General features: G+C 38.4%; 1 protein-coding gene across 2 annotated transcripts in view; it reads right to left on the reverse strand.

Moving 5' to 3' along the window:
• Window positions 1-1,076: 1,076 nt before the first annotated feature.
• Window positions 1,077-26,824, reverse strand: part of lsm14ab (LSM14A mRNA processing body assembly factor b) — a 28,574-nt gene continuing 2,826 nt past the window's right edge. Inside the window, exons 3-11 of one of the 2 annotated variants that reach the window (XM_079620178.1) lie at window positions 24,284-24,416; window positions 13,154-13,246; window positions 10,632-10,817; window positions 10,472-10,555; window positions 9,431-9,625; window positions 8,195-8,366; window positions 6,735-6,764; window positions 3,992-4,235; window positions 1,077-3,501 (exon numbers count right to left, since the gene is read on the reverse strand). In XM_079620178.1, the coding sequence (XP_079476304.1) occupies window positions 3,478-3,501; window positions 3,992-4,235; window positions 6,735-6,764; window positions 8,195-8,366; window positions 9,431-9,625; window positions 10,472-10,555; window positions 10,632-10,817; window positions 13,154-13,246; window positions 24,284-24,416 (1,161 nt within the window). In that variant the 3' untranslated portion in view covers window positions 1,077-3,477. The remainder of the gene's footprint in view (window positions 3,502-3,991; window positions 4,236-6,734; window positions 6,765-8,194; window positions 8,367-9,430; window positions 9,626-10,471; window positions 10,556-10,631; window positions 10,818-13,153; window positions 13,247-24,283; window positions 24,417-26,824) is intronic. The other variant, XM_079620179.1, reaches the window with a different exon arrangement.

Consider the following 26,824-nt stretch of genomic DNA (forward strand, 5'->3'; position numbering starts at 1 on the left):
TAAAAGCCTTAAAGCTAAGATGGCCTACAACATGTAAACTGACATATTTCCTAAGCTCTGCACCTGTATTTAACAGGATTTAAAATAAATAAAATGCCAAATTAATTCTAAAATGTCAATATATTGCTTAAAATATGTAGCAAAATATGTATCATACTTCTTAGCTTGACCCCTCAGCAACTTTTTCAAAAAGGGTATTCAAATAACTTTTTTTTTAAAATAGGAAAATAATCGAACAATAAAATGCTATTAAAAAGATCAATATATACCTAGTTTTCAACATGTATCTGACATTTGAACATTATTCATTTGAATAACGTTGTTAATGTTAATCACAATAACTAACTAATGTAAAAATATGTAGTTCATGCATGAACTAATAATGATAAATGAGACCTTTTTAATAAAACAAAAACATTTTAATAAAATGTTTAAATCAAAACTTTATTGATCTTTGTTAATGTTAATAATCACAATAACTAACTAATGTAAAAATATGTAGTTCATGCATTAACTAATAATGATAAATGAGACCTTTTTAATAAAATAAAAAACATTTAAATAAAAATGTAAAATCAAAACTTTAGAATTAGTGGCCAGTGTTGTGCGTAATTAATAAGTAATCTAATTAGTTTTCCTTTGAAAAAGGGATCACTCTTAAATTTTCCTTCTGATGTAATTGCATTAAATACTGTAAAGACAATTTTATATGAAAGAATAGTGGATTTAATGTTAAAATGTATGTTTTTAATGTAACCTTCTCCCTTTACACACTTTGGTCGTCAGTTCAAGAATAATTGTGCAATTGCATATAGTTTATTTGAAAGAATTAAAAGTGCAGTTTTGTGTCTATCCTTGTATTGATCAACTGGTTGAGGTTTATATGGAATTTAGAAAGTATTAAGTAATGCAAAACAGTAACAATAATCAAATTACACTGTTGAAGATGTAATTAGTAGCTTATTTTTTTAGAGCAACTTAGCTAACACTGTTAGTGGCACATGGCACATGCAACTAATTATTTGATCTTGTTTAAATGTTTATTGATAAACAAGGACACACACACACGGACAGGATACTGAACAACTATTTCTTTATTTCTCTTGATTAAAAACCTTAGTTTGCCCCCGTCTGAAGCCCTCTACGAGCACACCATGTACAACTGCTTTAATTCAGAAAAACAGAAACAAAAGAATAAACTTGCCAATCAAATTCCTCCAGAGGACTGACCACAATAATCACATCAAGCTTCTGCACGGCGGTCCAGTTTAAACTCTCATACGAGGTTCGATTCGACTTCATGGCGATATCAGGCCTGAGGATTCGTTTCACATCTCAGCACCAATATCTGTGGTTCGCTCAGAGGTTTCCCATCATGCCCTGGTCTGAGCTGCGTTTCACTAGCTGCCTGCGGGACATCTCTGCGCTTCGATTCGTAGTGCTTTTTAAAGGGAGCGGTTTAGCTAATACAAGTAGAGACGGCAAACTCTGGGGACAGACATGAGAAAAATAATGCAGAACCAGCTGAGAGAGTGAGAGAGAGAGATAGAGATAGAGCACTTCTCCAAATGTTATCCGTAATTCGGTCTTTGGATCTCTGAAACACAAATTAAAAATATGAAGCACACCAAAAACAACAATGACCTCCCATCTAACAGTGCAGGAACTAGTGCTTCAGTGACATTCAGAGGAGATCGCCGGTAAACACACGTCACTCCATTAACAGAGCAATAAACAGCTGGTACCTGAAATAACACATTAACATACAAGTGTATCAAACAGGAAACAGAACTATTCACAATAGAGGGGTTTATGGACAGGTGGAACTCGGACAATGAGAATATGATGCAAAAGTTCATTTATTTCAGTAATTCAACTTAAAAGCTGAAACTAATATATTATATAGACTCATTACATGCAAAGTGAGATATTTCAAGCCTTTATTTGTTATAATTTTGATGATTATGGCTTACAGATTATGAAAAAAACTCCAAATTCAAAATATTGTGAAAATGTGTTCATAATCTATAATCCATAATCATCATAATTATAACAAATAAAGCCTTGAAATATCTCACTTTGCATGTAATGAGTCTATATAATATATTAGTTTCAGCTTTTAAGTTGAATTACTGAAATAAATGAACTTTTGCACAATTATTTTGCACATTGTTCGAGTTTCACCGGTATTATGGACACTTATTTCACGCCTTTTCCGACTGAGCATGGAAACATGTCGTAAATGAACTTTATAAGTTGCTGGAATACTGTAAACTGGTCCTAAAATATCCCTCCATAATTCATCCAAACAATCACGTTTACGTTCCGAGACGAGGTTCATCTGGTATCAGAGCATTATGAGATGACATCGAATTTAGCCTTCGCATCATGTGTGCCGTGTGAAACTCGTACGCGGCGTTGTCTTTAAAGAGAACATGAACGCAATTTCAAAACATCCAATCGGATTCTTAAAGGGTTACAGGATCTTTCCAGAAGATCTTGGCATTAAACGGTGATGGGGCTCGTCGTTAAAGAGGTTTGAGTTGAGTTTATATCAAAAAGCCCTCTTGGAAATGTACATAATTGACATCAAAAGGCAAGAATAACTGGCACTCAAATATTAAAAATACATTTTGAAGACAGGAACAGCAGGGAGAACGTGAGCACCTGCATAGAGAGGACTTCAGGACAAACTCGTTTAAAAGAAAAGTTGAATTCATCGATACATTCATTCATAAACCAGTTTTTGTGAGTTGACCTACGTCTAACAGTGCTGTCTGACGTTAACAGGGAAGAATGCACCAAAAAAACAGATTATGCAGCTGCAATAAACTAGTGAACTAAAAAAAATGATTACAAAACCTAGTACTGTCAATCAATGAACTGAAGCAGAGCACCTGCGCTGAACAGAGGATGAGCATGAGTCCAGCGGGCCGTCGAGTTGAACTGAAAGTTTATTTTGTTTTAGGAGTCGGAGCTCGGACACTAACTCCACAGCCTCCATTTAGTGCTTCAAAAGACAGAGAACAGATCCAAAACAATCTAAATAAAAGGGAAACCTTAACATAATAAAGCTATTTGACTGAGGAGCGCTCACAGTATCAGCGGGGTTCTGTACACCTAACAGAATAATATCAAATACCATCCTCTGTTTATTACCAAAGGAACTAAAGGTTGATGCAAAAATACCAGATAATAATAATAATCATCATCATCATCATTCAATGGAAGTTACGGCATTTTGTACACAAACTCTCCCCCTCCGAACATATCGAACGCAGATCAGAAGATCATCAAATGTTTTTTTTTCTTTTTCTAAAAAAGGAAGAAAGGAGAAAAACTCAAAGCTGCGTGTCCAGCTGAAGGCAGGCGTGCGTCCCTGCGCTGGTGTTAAACAGGAGTCAGAACCAAAGCGGTAATCTAGACGTGATGATCGGAGATTCTTGGCTGTTCGGATGATCTGGTCTTCATGTTGGACTACGCCGACACTTTGTTCTCCTTCTGAAACACAGACAAACATTAGAAAAGCACTTTATTTTACAGTCCTGTTCTGCATTCACATACTATGTACTTATTATAGCAATAACTGAGTTATTCTAAACCTAACCTTAACCCGTGACTTATATTGCCAGTACTTTCTTGGGTAAGTACAGGTGAAAAAATTAGTGCAAAAGTTCATTTATTCCAGTAATTCAACTTAAAAGGTGAAACTAATATATTATATAGACTCATTACATGCAAAGTGAGATATTTCAAGCCTTTATTTGTTATAATTTTGATGATTATGGCTTACAGCTTATGAAAAACCCAAACTCAAAACGAGAATATTGTGAAAAGGTTTTCATAATCATCAAAATTATAACAAATAAAAACATGAAATATCTCACTTTGCATGTAATGCAATTTTTTATTTCTAAAAATAACACAACGCATCGTGCATCTCTGATATTTATGTTAGGTCCATTACTGGGGTACAAGAGGAAGTACTAACCCTGTACTCAAAGTCTGCGAACTCCCGTCCTCCTCTGCCGCCTCTAAAGCCGCCCCTGAACCCGCCTCCGCCCCCGCGGGAGGGCATGAACGAGCCCCTGCTAGCCGCGCGCCCGCGACCCCCGCGGAAGCCCATGCCGCCGCCTCTGCCGCGGAAACCCCCGCGCCCGCGGTTGTGACGCAGTGGAATACCGAACGTCTCCGCGTTCATCCTCCTCTCCTCCGCCCAGGTCTGCCTCCGTTCCCTGAAGAGAAGGAATGGAAGATACATCAGAATGCAATTCAACACTGTGGGCGCTATCATAGCGCCAGGCGCGACGCAAGTGTGTTTTGCTAGTTTCAGCCTGACGCAGTTATCATTTTCACGTCCTGCGCCACATTGTTGAATTTTTTTTATACTGGGCCACTTCTGCCAGTTTAATGACGGGAAAAATGGTCTGCGCTCCCGACGCATGGTCTAAAAGGATTGTCTCTATTCTCTTAACGAGTAATGGGTGTGTTTTGGGTGTAACGTGCAATAAACCAATCAGAGTCTCATCTTCTATTCCCTTTAAAAGCCAGTTGCGCTCGTGCTATGGCGGATTCGCTTTTTAAATGGCGGAAATTGCAAGTGGAAAAACGTAACACTTCTCTAGCGAGGAAACGGATCTGCTCGTGCGCGAGGTTAAAGCGAGCAAGCAGACCATCTACGGGACAAAGTGTACACGTGTTGTGAACTCACCTATAGGCGCATATCACTAACGCGCTCTTTCAATAACAAAAAAAATATACTGCGCCATTGACTTTAGACCAGGTTTACGTTGGTCAATGGCTCAGTCTATTTCAGTTCCTGAAAATAGCAACGCGCCAACAATGAACACACACCTCGAACACACTGAACACACACCTCGTTTTCAGACCAGCAGCCCATGGGTGCACAGATGGGCGCACATTCATTTGCTATTCCTCCTTTGGCAGGCGGCCTGTCTAATCTGCAACATGTTTATACGACATTCATCTTACCGCTGGAATACACTACACAACTTCACATCTGAACAGATTTAAAACACTAACCCTCAGATTCACAAACAAGGCTTAAGATAGCCCGACTAATGTATGTTTGAGCCGTTTTAACTGAAAGCAACTTGCACTGACATATCTTAAAACATGTCAGTAATGTTTATTTCTAAGGCACGTTTATAAAAGCTAATTAGATGTCCTAATTGAACTAAGGCTTAATCCAAGCGCCGTCTGTGAAATCGGGCCTAAGCATCATACACCAAACGACTGAGGATTATAAGGGGCTTTCGCACCAGAGGAACATTTTTATAGTTTTATCGTTTCTATAACTATAACCATTTTCGCACCGCAAGATTTGGGAAGGATTTTAGTTATAGGAACGCCTTTTGGAGGGACAAAATTAACTTTTTTTAAAAGTCGTGTGAATACAGTTTACATATACTTACTCCATGAACATGTAAAACACGGATAAGACATAAACATGTAGAAAGCTAAGGTTAACGGCATTTACCTGTTGCCTTTGTCTGCGGCGTTGTTCTTTTCTCAGCTCGATGAAATGAAGCACTGCATAGATTTCGTCTCTTGGCCCTGCTTTTTGCTCTTTCAATCGCATAACTATATGTCTATATTCCATCTCAAAAACACAGCTCTGCTCAGTGTCCTCCATCCTTTAGATGTTGAATGCCACGATTAAATTACATAGTTGTCGGACGGCTTACGTCACTTCAGAGTTCATACTGGCGGTGCGAACGCAACCAGGAAAATGGTCCTATGGTAAATGAATGGCTAGTTCCTGTAACTGAGCTCCTATAACCACCTGATGCGAAAGCCCCTATACACTACTAGACTTTCAACTGGTTCTGAACACAACAAACTGAAACACAAGACATTGCTAGGAGACGCGTGAGAAACGAGACAAACATGGATCTGCAGAACATGGCCACCGTAGTTGTTGTATTAACTCTGTGCCGAGTCGCAAAAGTTAAAACACCAAGCGCATTTGGGTAGACCCGGTCAGTATAGAGAGTTAGAGATGAGTGACGCAGTCAAATATTGAGGCTAATTTGTTAAGCGTGTTCTGTTCATTTACTTTTCTATTGTTACTGTATTTTATCGCAACACTGGTAGATAAAGGACAGCTTCGGTTTCAATAGCGAGTAGCGACGCGTCATTCACTATGATACATGTTCTAAAATTGGCTCGAAATATCTATGTTTTGATATCATAGTCTGAAGCTAAAAAAAGCCTGTGCCCATCATTACACACATTTTCTGTGAAATCTTTCAACTCCGACTGCCTAAAATCGGACTTTCGGCAACTATTGTCAACTCATCCAGACTGAAAATCTGAGCAAAATTCATGAAGCTTTGGAGTCTGCTACAAAAAATAGCTGCTTTATAAGATGTCAAGGACAAATTTGCAACAGGATTTATTGTATGAGTGCACAACAAAATGTGTAGTAGGCTAATCATTTAACATGCCACCTGAAAACACAAATTGACATGTTTGATTTGCCCATTTGTTATATATCATTTAATCAGGGCTTCAACACATTGACCAATTCATTTAAATTATTTTAAATGTTTGTAAAAGTGGATTTAAGAGCTCACACTCTGAATAAATAATCTAGCATGACCACATGTGAATTTGGGTAGTCTGAATCATAAGCATGGCTTCATAAAAACATGTTAAATGTTAAATTAACATCTTAAAACATTTATATGTATAAGACAACAAATATATACCTTCCAAAAGCACCTCCTGATTTCTCCTTTCTATAAAAGACAGAAGAGTGCATGTCTGTTAGATTCATTCACAGTTATTTTTAAACTTTACAACAACAAATTACGACATTGAATCCATAGTCATTAGTCACTAAATCACTCAAAGCATGTACACCCTGTTCGAACCGGTGAGACATGAAAAAGCATCAACAATTAACATCTTTCACTCTTTGTTGGATCAGACTGTTAAAAAGACATTTTTACACAAAACTGGACCACTGCAAAATACAGGTGAAACTCGAAAAATGAGAATATGGTGCAAAAGTTCATTTATTTCAAGTCTTTATTTGTTATAATTTTGATGATTATGGGTTACAGTTTATGAAAACCCCAAATTCAAAATTAAAATATTATGAAAAGGTTTTCATAAGCTGTAAGCCATAATCATCACAATTATAACAAATAAAGGCTTGAAATATCTCACTTTGCATGTAATGAGTCTATATAATAGTTTCACCTTTTAAGTTGAATTACTGAAATAAATGAACTTTTGCACCATATTCTAATTTTTCGAGTTTCACCTGTAACTAATTCCAAGGAAATAACTGGACTTAAACATTGTAGTGAGGTCATGTGACTAATGTAGCATACTGCTGTTTGAAGCACCTATGCTGCGTCAGAAATCAAATTCTTCCCTAATATAGAGTACCGTATTTTCCGGACTATAAGTCACACTTTTTTTCATAGTTTGGCTGGTCCTGCGACTTATAGTCAGGTGCGACTCATATATCAAAATGACTTCATACTGACTGAGATGGACTAAGACAAAACATTACCGTCTACAGCCGTGAGAGGGCGCTCTAGTTAGCGGAGTTGTTCAGAAGCGACACCAAGGAAGAACTCGATGTATCCAGTGATGAGGAATGAGATCGGGAGCTTGGTGAACTTCCTGACCGGTAACTTGTTGGACTCGCTGGCTAATGTTAGTTTAGCCTATTCAGCCTCCCAGGTATATGTTCTTTATGCTAATGTGTAGCTGAATAACTGTTAATGTGTTACGCTAACACACCGGACACTATTCAGCCTGTTGTTCTGTGTGCTATTGTGCAGCTGAATAACTGTTAATGTGTTACGCTAACACACCGGACACTATTCAGCCTGTTGTTCTGTGTGCTGTTGTGCAGCTGAATAAATTTCCTTTCCAGATTAAATGTCTGTTCTTGGTCTTAAATTTTGTGAAATACATTTCTAAATAAATGCGACTTATAGTCCAGTGCGACTTCTATATGTTTTTTCCTCTTCATGACGCATTTTTTGACTGATGCGACTTATAGTCCGGAAAATACGGTATGTGAAAAACAGAACAAATACAAAAAATAAACATAAACCCAAAATATTTCCTCGGATCGAGAGCTTGTGAACTAAATCAAATCATCAATACCCCCTGCCCTAATGTACATCCTAAAGAGCGGAGATCTCACCTGGTGTCGTCACAGGAGATGTTGTCGAAAAACGACTTGGATTTGTCATAGTAACAGTTGGGTCCCAGTGGATCCTCCTCGTCAACGTTGCCTTCACTGTTCTGGGTCTCCACACCCGAGTCGGTCTTCTCCTCCCCGTTCAGAGTCTTCTCCGATTTCTCACTCTTCTCATCTGCAGCACAAAGAGACATTATAACTCACATCTGGCAATAAACAGTCAGTAAAAAAATAAATAAAATCACCCTAATGAAAACCCCCCCACAAAACCTGTTGAGAACATATTTCAGTATATAAACAAAAATAATAAATATTACATTTTGAAAAGCACAATAGCTATGTTTCCATCCACCTATTTTTATGCGCATTTTGGGATATGGCATAAAAAAAAACGCTGGATGGAAACGCCAAGATAAATTCGCTCAACTGAGTCGGATACATTTTTATCTGATAAGAAAACATGCGCATAAACTATGATGGAAACACATTTAGCGGTCCGTTTATTTATCTGATCTCATCGCACAGCATCTGAAATGCGGTTTTGGTTGTTCTGTCATCAAAGTGGTTCAGTATAATTACCTTCCAGAGCTGTCTTAAACAACTGCGTTCCCAGGCATCTGCCCCCGAAAGTAAGTTAACGTTTATTGCACGGGTATATCTGTGGCAATAGCCAACAATACATTGTATGGGTCACAATTATAGATTTTTCTTTTATGCCAAAAAGCATTCGGATTTTAAGTAAAGATCATGTTCAATGTAAATGTCCTACCGTAAATATATAAAACATGTATTTTTGTGAGTGAATGCAGCACAATCGTGAACATAAATGCACAACTTTAAAGGACATTTTCTCAATGTTTACATTTTTTTGCTCCTCAGATTCCAGATTTTCAATAGTTGTGTCTCGACCAAATATTGTCCTATCCTAACAAACCACACATCAATGGAAAGCTTATTTATTCAGCTTTTAGATGATGTATACATCTCAATTTAAAAAAATGAACCCATGTGACTGGTTTTGTGGTCCAGGGTCACATATATAGGCCTATATTATATACAGTGGCTTCTCCTATTGTGATATTTATCGCCGGTTTACAAGGAAGTGATGATTTTGTTCTCTTTGACTCGCTGGATGGAAACAGTGCTTTATTCACAAATGTTTTATGCGATATTCCAATTTTGCACATAAATTCGCAACTTTGGGTGGAAACATAGCTAATGATGCATGTGTGTGTTTACCTTTAATCTTGAGTTTGCTTTGGAACTCGCGGTCGATCTCTTCCTTATTGAATTGGGCGTTGGCACTCTCAAAGTCAAAGTCCTTCTCAAATTTCATTGGTCCGTCTCTACGCCCGTTAAATCTGCCCCGCCCACGCTGGTTGCCGCCCCCTCCGCCACCACTGCCCCGCCCCCTTCTCATTGGAGGAGCGCCACCTGGAGGGAGAAACAACCATTACACATATGATGCTTACGGCCCTGATCGTGATGATGTACAGTAGTGGCCATAAGTGATGCAGGGTGAATGGTGGTCAACCAAGTTGGGTTTCAGGGAAAAATATTATTTCACAAAAGCAAACTACAACTATGTAGTATGTATCTAACAATGATGCTTAAGGCCCTGATCGATGAAGTACAGTAATAATAATAAACTTCATTTTCTATAGCGCCTTTAAAAGTTACATCTCAAAGCGCTTCACAAAAACAAGAAAACTTAAAAGAGAAATACAACAATGTAAAAGAAAAGCATTCATAAAAGAAAAGTACATTCAAATATACAATACAAATATAAAATGTTGTCAAAAGCCATAAGTAAATGGTATTGTAGTGGCCAAAAGTGATGCAGGGTCATTAAAAACAAATATCCCCTCTGGAATAGTTCAATTAAACCATCTAAATATGAGGAAAAAATATTGTTTAGCAAAAAAGGGTAATTACAGCTAGGGCTTTATTTTACTATGCAAAAAATAAAATGCATTGAAAAACAAAAAAGCTAGCAGGAAAATGCATACATTGACTACAAGCTAATCAAATATTCATATTTCGTTGGTTCTCTAATTTTTGCATGTGAAAAATTATGCCCTCACAATTTGCCATTTCTCATTGCGTTATCATCACAAATAAAACTATTGACTCCAAGCACAACTACACAAATATGCTTAGATAATCTTTAAAAAAAAAAATCAAATAAAAGGGTGAAGGTGTCAATTTTCCTAGGCCGGACATCACTTTTGGCCAGTACTGTATATGCAATATGTGGAAGAGTGTTTTAAAGTGACTCACCGCCAGACTGGCGTTTGATTGGGTCTTTGTTATCAGGCCTGTTTGAATCCAATTCTGGCCGAGGAATCTTCTGGACATCAGACGCTGTAGATGAACAAAAGACATCACAATTACAATTCACAATTCAACGATATCCGAACATACATTTCCTGATTCTCACCTTTTTGCTCCTGGTTTTCCGCTGACTTCTGGGTGTTGAGGGCCGGTCGGGCGGGTCCGGCAGGTCCAGTGCTCCTCTGACTCACTGAACTGGTGGAGACCGCAGGGGGAGCGACCGGGGCCGTCTGCACCGCATGCTCCTTGGTCGGGGTCTTCCTCGAGTGCTCTAAAGATGGGCTGGAACGACCTGAAAAAGACGACTCACAAAATGAATAACGGGGAAAAAAAACCCGTCTATCACAGTTATTAGTTATCAGTTAATTAGTTATCACAGTTTAAAAAAAGCTCATGGAGCGAACCTGTAAGTTATCTTGATGGATGACAGAGGAATTTCTAACCAATAAGAGGACAGTTGTACTCGCATGTGACTTGCATTAACACATTTTGGCAACACAGGTTGCCTTGTGAAAGCGAACCGAACCAAGAAAATGCAACATTGTAACAAATTAAGTCCCCATTTCGGAACCAAACAAACGATCTATAGGTGTGAAAATGCCCTTAGATGATGGAAACACCAGATCTCGGTTTCATTTCATGCGGTAAATGTTAATTAACTCTAAAACGCATACCTCAGGTCTTTAGCGACCCAGGACGTCATTTACAACCCTCTCCTTCATTCATTCTTTATTAGAAGTTAGATCTCAACTTAGATCTCAACTTCTTAGTTATCCTCAATCATTGGATTCATTATAAACATTTTTTTTATTATTATAAAAGTGTATAGGGTCGCTAGTGACCCGAGGTATGTAATAGTGCAAGTATATTTTTTCCGGTAACACTTTATTTTACGGTGTCCTTGTGTAACTTTTTTTTCTGTGCAACAATAGTTGAATCTCTGATACACGATGATGTGATGTTTCACTCATAATTACAGCAGGCATAAAACAAAAGAATACAGAAGCATCAGCAGCAAAACTTGAAATGACCCTGCGGTTTATTGCAGAGCAAGTACTGTACGCAATCAGATATTAGTGTCACTGTCTTGATGGTGAAGAAGCTGTCAGAGATCAAAATATTGATTTTGAAGACTGAAAACGATCAAGAATATGGTTGAGATGGTGAATTTGAGCTAGATGCTGAATGTACTGTCGATGACGGTGATGATGTTAAAATGCATCAACTCAAATTGAACCCTTCCAAGTTCCAAAAGGAAACAAATTCTGCTTTATTTACTTCATTCTTTTGTAATTGTTTTAGGCGAGTTAAGGCGAGACACTACAGGTGAATAGGGTAAAAATGTTTAACTAGCAGATATCACCATGAAACTTTCCCAGTTGATTACTACGTTAAGATGAGAAAAAAAATGTATTACAAGTTTTCTGTAATTTAATGTTTAAATATGCAAATTAAGCAATATCTAATTAAATATGTGCTAATTTGCATATATTTAAAATTGTATTGGATAAAGCCAGATTAAAAAATATTTTTTCATTGTTCACATATTAGATGGGAAAAAATTTACAGAGGGATTTATAAATATCTACTTTTGTTATCCTGTAAATCAGAATATACTGTCAATAGCCTTAAAAAAAAGATTTTTGCCATGTTTTTTGGAATAAAATGTTATATAAATCAGGCTAGGAATAATATATTTACAGATACCTCTGTAAATGTCTTCATAATATAACTAGGTACAAGACTGGAAGGTTTGGTGTATATCGGTGCGACTGAAGTGGAGATTTCGGACTTGGAGAATGAGAGAAAAGTCATTTTGAGAAAACGGGCTTTAAAGATTTATCATCAGCCAATGAGATTGCGCATTACTTTCATGATTGGTTGCTGATAAAAAGGAAATGGCCATATTTGGATCCGAGAGCATTGTACAGGAGAGAGAGAACTTTCTAACGGTGTGTGTGATGACGGGGAGCAGACAGAGATCGCAGAGCAGCGGGATGATTTATAACGACAACTTTTGTCGAATTTATGAGAAATCTACAGATGCAAAAAGACAAAGTGTAGTAAAATAAAGACCTAAATGTGTATTTCAGACTTTTTTTCTCCACAAGTCTGAAAAAAAGACCAAAATCTCAAAATTGACCAGTAAAAAAAAAAAACACGATGTTTTTGCCTGCCGTGTCTCGCCTTAAAAGGCCATATGTGTTAGATATAGACCTGGGTCGCTGAAGACCCGAATATATAATAATGATGATTGGCGAAACATTTATGCATTTAAGGGTTAAGACAACATGAAATATGCATCATTAGCAATGCATTTAACATCACAGAAACACAACTTTCCTCCATTCTGATTGGATTGTGAAAAGTGGCTATGATTTCAATAGTCAACAGAACAGAAGTTTCTTTAGAATAATGTGCTCTGATAAATTGTGCACAATAAGACCAGCATTTATTAAGTATTTTGATTTCATGTTGTCTTTAAAGTCACTAATTGACTTGACACTCGACTGGAGTCATAAAACTACCACACGGCAAAGACACATGCTGTAATCCTGCATAATCACGAGCCAAAAGACCAACACACTAAAGCCATTCTGCACACGTCAGTGTCGGTCATCCGGTTACCTTCGGGTTTGTGAGCGCTCAGCGAGCGAGAGCTCTGGGACTGAGGGGCAGTAGTGCTCGCCTCGCTACCGAACGCAGGACCTGAGCTCGTTCCTGTGAGGGGAGGAAGTGCACAACTTTAAGTGTGGGCTTTAACACGTCACACACTAGGAGAAAAAACCCTCATGTGAAGGTTATGCAGCAGTCAAACACTCATGCAATCAACCTTTCCATAAGATCCGCATCCTCGCTTAAAGGGATACTTCACCGATTAGCATTAAAGGATTAGTTCACTTTTAAAAAAACTTTTGCTGATAATTTACTCATCCAAGATGTCCATGTCTTTCTTTCTTCAGTCGAAAAGAAATAAAGGTTTTTGATGAAAACATTTCTCCATATAATGGACGTCAATGGGCCCCAAACGGGTCAAGGTCCAGATGACAGTGTCAGCGCCGCTTCAACGGGCTTTAAACGACACCAGACGATGAATACGGGTCTTATCTAGCGAAACCATCGTCATTTCAAAATAAATAAAAAAGTTTAAGTTTTATAAGCACAAACGCTCGCCTTGCTCTGTTCTGTGATTAGCGTTCGTGACGTCACGTAATACGCAGTTACGCTGTAAAGGTCACGCCTGACGAGTCAGTGTTTACAAATGTGCGGAAGGAGGACCATACACACATATTCAAATGTCTTTGTGTCAGTTTATCGGTTAAAATGCCCATCTCGTGTGTATCCTGGTGTTGGAATATTAAAAAGCCTAAAAGAAAATTTTCGTCAGGATAGAAATGTTTTACTTTTCATAGAAGCGTGACCTTTCCAGCGTAACTGCGTATTACGTGACGTCACCAACGCACATCACAGAACAGAGCAAGGCGAGCGTTTGTGCTTATAAAACTTAAACTTTTTTATTTATTTTTTAAATGACGATGGTTTCGCTAGATAAGACCCGTATTCATCGTCTGGTGTCGTTTAAAGCCCGTTGAAGCGGCGCTGACACTGTCATCTGGACCTTGAACCGTTTGGGGCCCATTGACGTCCATTATATGGAGAAATGTTTTCATCAAAAACCTTAATTTCTTTTCGACTGAAGAAAGAAAGACATGGACATCTTGGATGACATCGGGGTGAGTAAATTCTCAGCAAAAGTTTGTTTAAAAGTGAACTAATCCTTTAAGCTTTGTGTTAGTAGAAACCCGGTAGTATTTCCGAATGACCGTGCTTCCCTCCCTCATGTCCCCCTGAGAAACGAGATTTCTGTATTATGAGTTAGGGCTGAACGATTAATTGCATTTGTGATAATATCGCGATATGATGAAACGCGATTTTGTAACCGCAAAAGCTGCGATTACACTCTGGTCACGTGACACGCGATAGTAAAGCAGTCTGCACCGCAGATGAAGCATCAACTTGGCACGTTACGCATATAGGCCTGGCATACGCTACAGGAAAGAACAGTTTGTTTAATTTATGTGATTGTGTTATAGATTCTCGTCAACGATTCTGTATGGATGATTCAGATAATTTCAGAATCGAGTCTGAGCTTAGTTTTAAACACAGATGCGTGAGGACGCTGTGTGTGCTTTATAAACAACCATTCTCTGCTTGCTTCTAATTCCTCTGTCACACACACACACATTCAGACCTTCCGAGAAATAGTCTTTCATACAGTTCGGAAAAGTTGAAGCGAATTGGACATTCGTGGGCTTCATTGCACTAGATGTAGATGCGCTGTGAAATACGCGTGCTTTGCTTGATGTTACTCTAGTAGTGCTCGGTCTCGCCCGCCGGTATTTTCCTTACAAATGCTCTATAAAGGCATCATATGTCTTTTGGAATGCAGTTGGCTTATATATTAAAAATAAAAATATGAAAACCATCGACAGAAGCTGCTTTCAATTTCAAATACTCACGCCCGCTTTGTGAAGAGCGCTCTCACATGCGGCTGTGAGCGACTCTGTCTACGTGGTTAAAGGTGCACTAGGTAACATTTTCAACTTAATAAATCCGTTTGGAAATCATTTGGATGGTTAAATAATCTGTTCTGGTGAGAATGGTTACTTTCCCCGCTCCCCCCAGCATTCCCAGGCGGAAAACCAGCCTTGACATTAATAAAAGCACATGAGCAGCGGTAGAAAGGGGGAGGAGTGCGCCGGCGCGCCGCAAGTGACTTTACGACAGTGATGTGAAAAATGTACGCACCGCAGCTGTAGGGGGAGCTCGTTCAGAAAATCAGCAAAGCGGTGGCTAGAGTTTCCGAGTGCCGCTTTAAATGTACTTGCATCTCAAAATGCGTTTATGACGCGAAATTAATGTAAACAGTGACAGTCAGTTATGTCTTAAGTTATTAACCCTCTGGAGTCTAAGGTGTTTTTGGGGCCCTTGGGATGTTTTGAAATGCCCTGATATTTGTATTTTTTTTAGTTGCTTATAAACATATCAATGGCAAAGGTGTAATTACACTCTATTTAGCACGAACATGGCTATCATAATATGTGAGCAACATATATGTACATGTTTGCATTTTTGAGAGAATATTATTTATGCGTGATTATTCAAAAAACTCAAACTTAAATTGTCTGATATAAGACCACAAACGACCAACTTCACATATTCCCACAATACTTTTGACTAATGGATCTTGTCGGCTAGAGTATTTACTTCAAAATGATCTGAAAATCATCCGGGCTAATCGTTCACATTAAACAATAGATTGATTTAAATTTTGTAAGACACTTTTTGTTTGGAAAGGCAATATGCAGGGGGGCGTGAATGATCCAAGAAGGTCATGAATAATGTCCTCATTCCCACCTGGAGAAGACAAAGACCTGCTAATGCTGCAGTGCATACTAATGAGCCTTAGGTGTCACTGTGGCTACAAGAAAAAATGCAAAGACAACACACACACATATATACATACATATATACATACATACATATATATACCGGTATATATATATATATATTACTACAGAATTGGTTCAGAGTTAGAAACATCTTGAAAAAAAGTGTATTTTTCCACAAACTGTATGCTTGCAAATTGTATAATATCCAAGGTAAACATTTCTAGTAATTGTGCAGTTAATTCTCATTCGTATTTTCAGAAAGTTTTGGATTATGTAGGCTATCCTCTCCCCAAATTTGTCACTAATAAAACACAAAAATAATTTATAGAGAAGGCTTATATTGACCTTTTAAGATTTTGTTTGCACCTTGTAAATTAGGTTTTGATGTGGCAGTAAAAGCTTTATAAATAATCTATCCAAAACGAAATTTTGTCTTTCATATTTCGTCTGTAACATATGGTCTTTTATAATATATATTAGGGCATAAATGTTAATTTGCAGTTTAATATGTTGCTTATACAAATACATTTTATTTCAACGTATTCAGTCGATTTTTACTCATCTCAGTAGGAAATATAGATAGTTTGCTAAAAGCGAAACTCGCGCGAGCTGTAGTAAACAACATGCATATGTGCCGTGCATTCATTCAAACACAGAAACGCGATTCAAATTTAAACAGTCTTTTGCGGTTTACAGACACCAGTTCATATCGCGATTAGAACAAAGCACTTACTGATGATCTGCAGCTGGATCCGTTGTTCGGCTACTCCAGCACGTTTGAGGTAAAATTTCCAGAATTATCACGATATTATTATTCCTCACAGCGAGCGTGTTGTCCAGCTGTTGTGGGCGTTGACTGGTTTGCATGTGTTGCTCCAGATTATCTGTGTTTGAATAGCGCGCGCACTCGATGGGCGTGTCACATTAGCGGAGTAATGAGGTGCCAGAAGGATAATGAGCACAGCTGATCTCTCGCTCTTTTTATATAGATTACATAAACAGAGAATATTTGTTTTAGTTTTGAATTAGATAATTTAAAACTACACACTTAAATGATTATAGAGATATATAGCTCATGTCTGAGTGAATAGTATTCGCTGAGATTTGTTTAAATTTAGAAACGTGCTTCAGAAAAAAAGTTCACGGAGACGGAGAGGCATAAAGCACTCCCTGTTTACTTTCTTTATTTTACAAAAGCACAATGTTTTATTTCGATTGTAAGTGGACACATAAAAAAGTAGACATTTAACAGCTTATTTTCTCATATTTCTTAAGGCTGTATGACCAAAACTGACTGAGTATTTTAGGTCTATTTTGCTGCTATGTAAAAAAAAACGAGCAAAACGCGCCCGCGCGTTTGCCGACCCCAGGGGGTTAAACAGACAGGACAAACCACATCTTATATTTCAAAAGAGATCTGTGCATTAGTGTGAAGCAGCTTATCTTATCTAAACTTCACTTCTAAAATCACTTAATCACAGCTCTTAAATACTGAAAGCACTCTTTGTTTATTGCTTGTAATGTTTTTTCCCCTCTTTGTTATTGATAACTTTTATGTTTTGAAGCTATTCGTTTATATAGCCTATTTAAAATTCTTAACATGTAATTGTATTAATTTCGTTTTTTAATGTGTAATTATTTTTAAAAGTAGCCTACTTATAATTACATATGTAATTAAATAAATATTTAAAGTTTTATTAATAAGATTAATTAATAAATAAAAAAAGTTGATCGGCTCATGAGGTGCCTAAAGATTCCCATCCATATTTTACAATGATTTATTGCTTGTGTTTGTTGAATAATATAAAAGATAAAGAGCTTAAAAAATAATCGCATATTAAATCGCAAACGCAATATTTGTAAAAATAATCGCAATTAGATTATTTTCCAAAATCGTTCAGCCCTATTATGAGTCTGGAAAAAAACCTGATGACGCAAAAATCGTCATTTAGCATTAGAGGCTTTTTTGTCCGGAGACTAGAGATTACAGCCAGTGGTAGCGAAGCAAGTGCATTCTGGGAGTTGTTGTCTTTCATCCACATTTTCTGGCTTTTCTCAGTCTAGAAGGCACCAACTTCTAAAATAATTTCACATTTCTACTACATAAATGACCTAACTTAAATACATGTATCTTTACAGCGGTGAAATATCCCTTTAACTGTCCTCACTCACTCAAAAAATATTCTGTGCATCCTCTCCAGGTTTTTAACTGTATTTTCAAAATTTACCATCCATTTAAAATGATTCAAACACAGGACTGCAAATAATTGAAAAAGAGCAATAGCTTGTCTGCTAATGTAAGAGATGACAACAGTGGAAGTGAAGTATTCAAGGCAGGACTCAAGGGCCCAATTAATTTTTTTCTCTGGTTTTTGGCTTTTAATAAAATTCACAAATTTTACACCATTTAAACATTATTAAAAATACATAGGCTACTGAGTTACTAAAACAATCTTTGTCAAATAATACACTTGTTTGTTCACAGTTTGAACGTTCTTGTTTCCATTTGTTTAATAAACGAGCATTTTCTATTTTTCCAGCGTGTAAACATATCTCCGATACTACTCTCTATAAAAAACAATCGGATTGCTTTGATATCGCTAGTTATATCCAACTTTCCGAACTTCCGTTACTATCTCTAACGATAGCCCGCTAGCATTGCACGCGTGGCCTCGCCTATCGACCGTCTTATTTACACTCGAATCACTGAAATCGCTTGTTTGTGTTGGAGTTTGTGTTTGTGCTTCGAAATCGCTTGTTTGTGTTTGAAGTTTGTGTCTGTGGTCGAACCGCTTTGGTTGTGTTTGGAGTTTGTGTTTAAATCGCTTGTCTGTGTTTGAAGTTGTGTTTGTGCTTCGAATTCGCTTGTTTGTGTTTGAAGTTTGTGTCTGTGGTCGAACTGCTTTGGTTGTGTTTGGAGTTTGTGTTTAAATCGCTTGTCTGTGTTTGAAGTTGTGTCTGTGCTTCGAATTCGCTTGTTTGTGTTTGAAGTTTGTGTCTGTGGTCGAACTGCTTTGGTTGTGTTTGGAGTTTGTGTTTAAATCGCTTGTCTGTGTTTGAAGTTGTGTTTGTGCTTCGAATTCGCTTGTTTGTGTTTGAAGTTTGTGTCTGTGGTCGAACTGCTTTGGTTGTGTTTGGAGTTTGTGTTTAAATCGCTTGTCTGTGTTTGAAATTTGTGTTTGTGCTTCGAATTCGCTTGTTTGTGTTTGAAGTTTGTGTCTGTGGTCGAACTGCTTTGGTTGTGTTTGGAGTTTGTGTTTAAATCGCTTGTCTGTGTTTGAAATTTGTGTTTGTGCTTCGAATTCGCTTGTTTGTGTTTGAAGTTTGGGTCTGTGGTCGAACCGCTTTGGTTGTGTTTGGAGTTTGTGTTTCAAATCGCTTGTCTGTGTTTGAAGTTTGTGGAAGGATACGGGTTCTATCCATGATTTCAGTCCTAAATTAGTAGTGATATTGGTAGCATCACTGCTAATTTATTGTTCATCTGTCATAATGGCGAATACATCGTATGTGTGTCTACCTCTGAGTGCAGGTGAGGACACGTTTGAGCTGCATTCGGTGCGGTTGGAGCTGGAGTCCGTGGAGAAGCAGATCCGTGATCTGCTGGGGAGGCAGGCCGAGCTGCGAGACCGACGATCAGCGCTTGAAGCATCACGCGCCGATGCTCACAAGTCAGTGGTTAGTAACTTTTCGACTCCGGTCTCCTCTACTCCGTGTATTTCTCTGCACAGGACCCGAGCACCCCTGGTTTCGTTTACCCCGACACCGACACAGCACCATGGACCCTGGGTGATGCCACAGCGGAAGACACGAGCCAGGACCAGAGCAAGGACCTCTCCGCCCCTCCCGGTCTTCGAGATCTCCACCCGGAACCGCTTCTCCCCTCTTCGCGAGACGGAACGCGACGACGCTGTGATCATCGGCAGTTCCATGGTCCGGCATGTCCGCGCTACCTCAGGTAAAGGTATGGTGCGCACTCACTGCTTTCCTGGTGCTCGTGTTCTCGATGTCGCTGCGCAGGTCCCCGAGATCCTGAACGGTGACGAGCGCGTCGGAGCTGTCGTGCTGCACGTGGGGGTGAACGACATCAGGCTGCGGCAGACGGAGGTTCTGAAGAGGGACTACAGGAGCCTGATCGAGACGGTACGCAGAACATCGCCTGAAGCAAAGATCGTCGTGTCTGGACCGCTTCCCACGTACCGACAAGGACAAGAAAGGTTCAGTAGATTGTTTGCACTAAATGAATGGTTGATGTCATGGTGTAATGAACAGAGACTGCTCTTTGTAAATAATTGGAATCTGTTTTGGGAGCGACCTAGGCTCTACCGTGCTGATGGCCTGCACCCCAGCAGAATCGGAGCGGCTGTTCTGTCGGACAACATCTCCAAGACGTTACACACCATATGACTAGTAAGTCAAAGTCCAAATCACATTCTTTGCTGTCCCAAATTAATTGATATAAGTACCAGTGTAGAACACTATATAGAAACAGTGTCTATTCCTCGTTTAGTGAGGCCAAACAATAAATCTACTGTAGGATCTAAGAAAAATCTAATTGTGATTAAACCAGAAAATCTCAATATTAGTGAACAAAAACAATTTCTAAAGCTAGGTCTTCTAAACATTAGATCGCTTACACCTAAGGCGGTTATTGTAAATGAAATGGTCACTGATAATAGCTTCGATGTACTCTGCCTTACTGAAACCTGGCTTAAACCAAATGATTATTTCGGTCTTAATGAGTCCACTCCACCAGGATACGGTTATAAGCATGAGCCCCGTCTGATTGGTCGTGGCGGCGGTGTTGCAACAATCTATAGAGATATTCTTAATGTTACTCAGAAAACAGGTCACAGGTTTAATTCGTTTGAAGTACTTGTTCTAAATGTTACGCTCCTAGATGTAAGAAAGAAATCCCTATTATCTCTAGCCTTGGCTACCGTATATAGACCGCCAGGGCCTTACGCTGATTTCCTAAAAGAGTTTGCAGATTTTCTCTCAGATCTATTGGTCAATGTCGATAAGGCAATAATTGTTGGAGATTTCAACATACACGTTGATAACACAAATGATGCGTTAGGAGCTGCGTTTACAGATTTATTAAACTCCTTTGGGGTCAAGCAAAACGTTAGTGGTCCCACTCATCGTCTTAATCATACTCTAGATTTAATTATATCATATGGAACCGATCCAACCAATATAGATATTATACCGCAAAGTGATGATGTCACTGATCATTACATGGTAACTTGCATACTACGTACGGCTGAAATGTGTCATGTTGCGCCACGTTATCGACCAGGCAGAACAATCCTTCCAACCACTATAGATAGATTCTTGAATAGCTTACCTGATCTATCTCCGCTCCTCAGTGAACCCAAACAAACAGATGAGCTAGAGGAAATGACTAGCAGTATGAGCACCATTTTCTCTAGTACATTAGAAACTGTTGCACCAATTAGACTAAAAAAGGTTAGAGAGAAAACTAAAGCACCATGGTACAACAGTGCTACGCATGTTATCAAGAGAGAAACTCGTAACTTAGAGCGCAAATGGAAACAAACTAATTTAGAGGTCTTTAGAATCGCGTGGAAAGACAGTATGTCACGTTATAAAAAGGCTCTAAAAGCAGCCAGGGCTGAGCATCTCCGCAAACTAATAGAAAATAACCAAAACAATCCAAGGTTTTTATTTAACACTGTGGCTAGATTAACAAATAAACAGACATCACCTGAACAAAATATTCTGTTACATTTTAATAGCAATGATTTCATGAATTTCTTCACTGAGAAAATAGAAAGCATCAGAAACACAATTGTAAATGTACAATCTTTGACAGCGTCTTATGATTCAGCCTCAATTATCGCCCCTCAAGAACAACTACAGCGCTTTACAACTATAGGACAGGAAGAGCTAAATAAACTTATCACTGCATCTAAACCAACAACATGTTTATTAGATCCAATACCCACTAAACTACTGAAAGAAGTGTTACCTGTAGTGGAAGAGCCTCTTCTCAATATTATTAACTCGTCTTTATCTTTAGGACATGTTCCAAAAACATTCAAGCTAGCAGTTATAAAACCTCTTATTAAGAAACCACAATTAGATCCAAATAACCTAGCAAATTACAGACCCATTTCAAATCTTCCATTTATGTCTAAAATACTTGAAAAAGTTGTGTCCGCTCAATTGTGCTCTTTCTTGCAAGAAAACGATATCTATGAAAAGTTTCAGTCTGGATTCAGGCCACATCATAGCACAGAAACTGCGCTGGTTAAAATTACAAATGATTTACTTTTAGCTTCTGACCAAGGCTGTATCTCAATACTAGTTTTACTCGATCTTAGCGCTGCGTTTGACACTATAGATCATAAAATACTCTTAGATCGACTTCAAAATTACACTGGTGTTCAGGGACAGGCATTAAGCTGGTTTAGATCGTACCTATCAGACCGTTACCATTTTGTCCATTTAAATGGGGAAAAATCAAAGATAACGTCAGTAAATTATGGAGTGCCGCAAGGATCTGTATTAGGCCCCCTGCTATTCTCAATTTATATGCTGCCACTTGGTAATATTATAAGAAAACATGGAATAAGTTTCCACTGTTATGCTGATGACACTCAATTATATATTTCATCTAGACCAGATGATAACACTAAATTATCTAAAATGACAGAGTGTGTTAAAGATATAAAATATTGGATGACGTGTAATTTTCTTCTATTAAATTCAGATAAAACGGAGGTATTACTGATTGGTCCAAAAAACTGCACACAAAACCTCTTACAATACAACCTTAATCTAGATGGACGTCCTGTTACTTTATCCTCTACAGTAAAAGACCTGGGTGTTATACTAGACCGCAACTTGTCTTTTGAAAATCATATTTCAAATGTCACAAGAACAGCCTTTTTCCACCTTAGAAACATTGCTAAGCTACGTAACATGCTATCAGTTTCTGATGCAGAAAAGTTAGTTCATGCATTCATGACCTCGAGACTAGATTACTGTAATGCTCTATTAGCTGGTTGTCCTGCATCCTCAATAAACAAGCTACAGTTAGTCCAAAATGCAGCCGCTAGAGTTCTTACTAGGTCAAGAAAATATGATCATATAACACCAATTTTATCATCTCTACACTGGTTACCTATTAAGTTCCGTATCAATTACAAAGTATTGTTACTGACCTATAAAGCCCTAAATGGTTTAGCTCCTGTGTATTTAAGAGATCTTCTATCGCCATATATTCCATCGCGCTCTTTAAGATCGCTAAATTCGAGGCTTCTGGTCGTACCTAGGATATCTAAGTCCACTAAAGGAGGGAGGGCGTTTTCACATCTAGCTCCTAAACTCTGGAATAGCCTTCCTGATATTGTCCGAGGCTCAGACTCGCTCTACCAGTTTAAAACTAGATTAAAGACGCATCTCTTTAGCCAAGCATTCACATGATGCATCTCATACCTTTTATACTACAGTTAAATCAGATCAAATGCATTCATATTATGAACAGCAGCTACGCTAATTATTTCCCATCTGCCTTTTTTGTTGTTATCTCGGGACGCCTGTCCCGAGATAACTCAAATAGAGTTCGTCAGCTCCAGTTATGTATCCAGCCTCTCATGGAGACTTCAGATGCCCCAACGCCTGTGATGAGACGACTCGACGCCTGTGAAGAGACGACCCAACGCCGGCGATATGTTATGCCCTAAATTTCATGATTAACTAACTGTATTTTTGTATGTATATTTTTGAAATGCATTTTCTGTAAAGCTGCTTTGAAACAATGTGTATTGTGAAAAGCGCTATACAAATAAACTTGAATTGAATTGAATTGAATTGAATTTCAAGATCTGAGGTGAATTATCCATTATTCCTTTTACAGCTCAAAGCTGGAGCACTAAATGATATTCAAAGTCACATGACACGCTTTTAACATTCAATAAAGCACATAAACAGTGCCTGAGATTATCATTGCCACACTTTGTGTTTGTTGTTCCAGCGCGACGTCACAGAAAAATAAAAACCGTTTCTAATATTAGGAACGAAATGTTAGGACAAAAGCTCTGATTAACATGGAAAAGACGCTTTTATCGCGTGTAGTTTGGACACGGTGTTAAAGAGGACACGTTATTATTCAAAACTGGCCAGTGCATGGAAAACAAAACAATAGTTATGCCTGTAGTGTCTTGCCTTAAAGCGCCTGGTGTTGTTTCGATTTGATATTTGGCATAAATTCTAAAAATGAGCTCTATTTGCACATTAAACCCCATCTCCAATGCAACCAGAGCGAGTGTGAACTCACCACCAGTGACCGCTGCTCCGAACGGCTGGGACACCAGAGCACTGGAGCTGAACTGGTTGTACGGGGCCCGACTGAAGGGGGCGTATGACTGGAAGGAAGGAGCCGAGGGACCGGCGGTGGATGCCAGAGACGACTGCACAGAAACACAAGATCAGGTCAGCATTCACACGGCTTTATAGGGCTGGGACAATATATCCATGCATCGAGAAATGATTCTGGACTAGGGATGCTCACTTCGGTTAATTTTCCCGACCGACAACCGCCGCTCGTTATCCGATTATTAACCGTTAACTGATAAGATTATAATATTGAATTGGCATTAAATAAAAATAAAATTAACGAGTGTCTGTGACCCGTTAAAAATACCAAAAAAAAAAATGATCACGGGTTTATTGTAACGTGCAAACAGCAGCAGAACAGATCAACAACACAACCTGGATCCACATGATCACACACCTGCAGCGTTTCTGACAGTGACAACAGAAAAACAGAATTATATATATATATAAAAAAAACTTAAATAGGCCTACACTAAATATATTTTTTAAACTTAAATAATTAACAAATTAAGATGACAAGAAGAAAACACTGAATCAGGTTGAAGCTTTGAATTTTTTTTAATAAAATGGGTTTTTCCGCATCAGACTACTTTTTTTCGTCAAATAAAAATAGCAGGCCCTCAATCCACAGCTTGTCTAGTTTTTATTGTTTTTTAAAGTAACATGTCTACATGATGTGGGGTTAGTCTGGGTCTCCGATGGCACAGATGTCCCGGGAATACAGAGATAGCGTATCGCTAGAGTGGCCAACTTCGGAAAGCGCCTTTCATTTGCTTGTGGATGTTTGCTTCGGAAGTGATAGCCGATTGCATTGTACTCGCACTACTGCTTTATTTTAATACCGCGTAGCATATTTTGCAAGTAACTTTGTCGCCCTTTCTGTCGAAATGGTCCCACACAGTAGGCTACTTCTTTTCGCTTTCTTCATTTAGCTTGCTCAGCGAAATATGTCTTTAGGCGCGTGCGGTTGCGCATGTCGACGCACCCCGTGAGTGAGTTAACAAATATAGGCTATATACTGTTTTTTTAACCATAGTAACGTTTAACTGATAGTATTATTCGGTCAAATTTTTTACTTTCGGTTAATGGTTAAACGGTCAATAAGAGCATCCCTATTCTGGATCGATTCCAATTTTTTCAAATGCATCGTGATTCTCTCTCAAATTGATTCTGAGCTTAGTTTTTAACACTGCGTGCTTTAGAAACAGCCGTAATCTGCTTGCTTCCAACCCCTTACACACACCACTTGAACCTTCTATAAAATAATCATTCATAACAGAGATGCACCGATTGATCGGCTGGTGACCGGAATTGGCCGATTTTCACATGATTTGCAAATGCAAAAATTTGTCATAACAATCGACTTCAAAAGATCTCAAAAAAGTCGTTCAACCCCTAGTGTGAACGCAGCTTTAGTTCTCGCCATGGTTGATTATTGTTTTTTGACGAGCTTGGTCTGGTTTTGGTTTCTCCAGCAGACTCTCCTCTGTTCAGCATTTGTTTAAAACGGGTGATTCCCTGGAGGTTTGATATTGACTTATTTAAATTTTGTTCAATTGGAACCTTTACATTTTTTTATATACGTCTGTATGGTTTGTATTAATTTTTATTAGTTTTAGTTTTTTTTAAATACATCAAGGTAAACTAAATAAAAATGTTCCCCTGGCAACTAGCTGAATTTTTGCAAATGCACTCGGGCGGCGCATGATTAACATCGCGCAACATCAGCATCACACGTGCACACGGACCCTCGAGAATTACGGCTGTTTCACACCGCAAGCGTGAGCGGCACTTATTTTTTCCGCAATGCATGTTATCAATGAGTGTGTGTTCACACCGCGAGCGGGAGCAGCGCACGAGCATCAAGCAGCATCTATTTTCTATTTTTGCTGCGCTGCTCGCGCACAATTAAAGCGAAAACACACTTTTGATGGACAAAATAAATATGATTTCACACAAAAAGTGCCCAAAATGCACAGAATTTGCATGTCTAGTGTGTTTTAACAAGAACTGGAGTATGTCAGAAAAGAAGGCTCAAAAATATTTATAGAAAATGTACCTATTTAAACTTGTTTTTATTATTCAGTTTAGGTAAAAGTATATGGTGTTTTATAAAAAATAAATATTAGTGTGTGCTGTAAAGTGGTTAGAAAAAATGTAATCTGTATCGGCAGCTCAAACTCCATGAAAAATCGGAATCGGCCTAGAAAATTGTAATCAGTGCATCTCCAATTCATAAAGTTGGAAAAGGTTGAAGCAAAGAAATTACAAGGGTGTTTGCGGTGGGCTGTTTACATTAATCTTGCGTCATAAACGTAGGGGTGTAACAATACATCGATATGGATCGATGCACCGATCAAATGTCTAACGATACGATGCATCGGTGCCACACATAAAATATCGATATACGGTATCTTTATTTTGACACTCTCCACATCCTCACGTAACTTTTCTCAGCTGAAATAGACGCCTGACAAGATTG

The sequence above is a fragment of the Phoxinus phoxinus genome, assembly GCF_949152265.1.
Source record: "Phoxinus phoxinus genome assembly, chromosome: 8".
NCBI classification, from domain to species: Eukaryota; Metazoa; Chordata; class Actinopteri; order Cypriniformes; family Leuciscidae; genus Phoxinus; species Phoxinus phoxinus.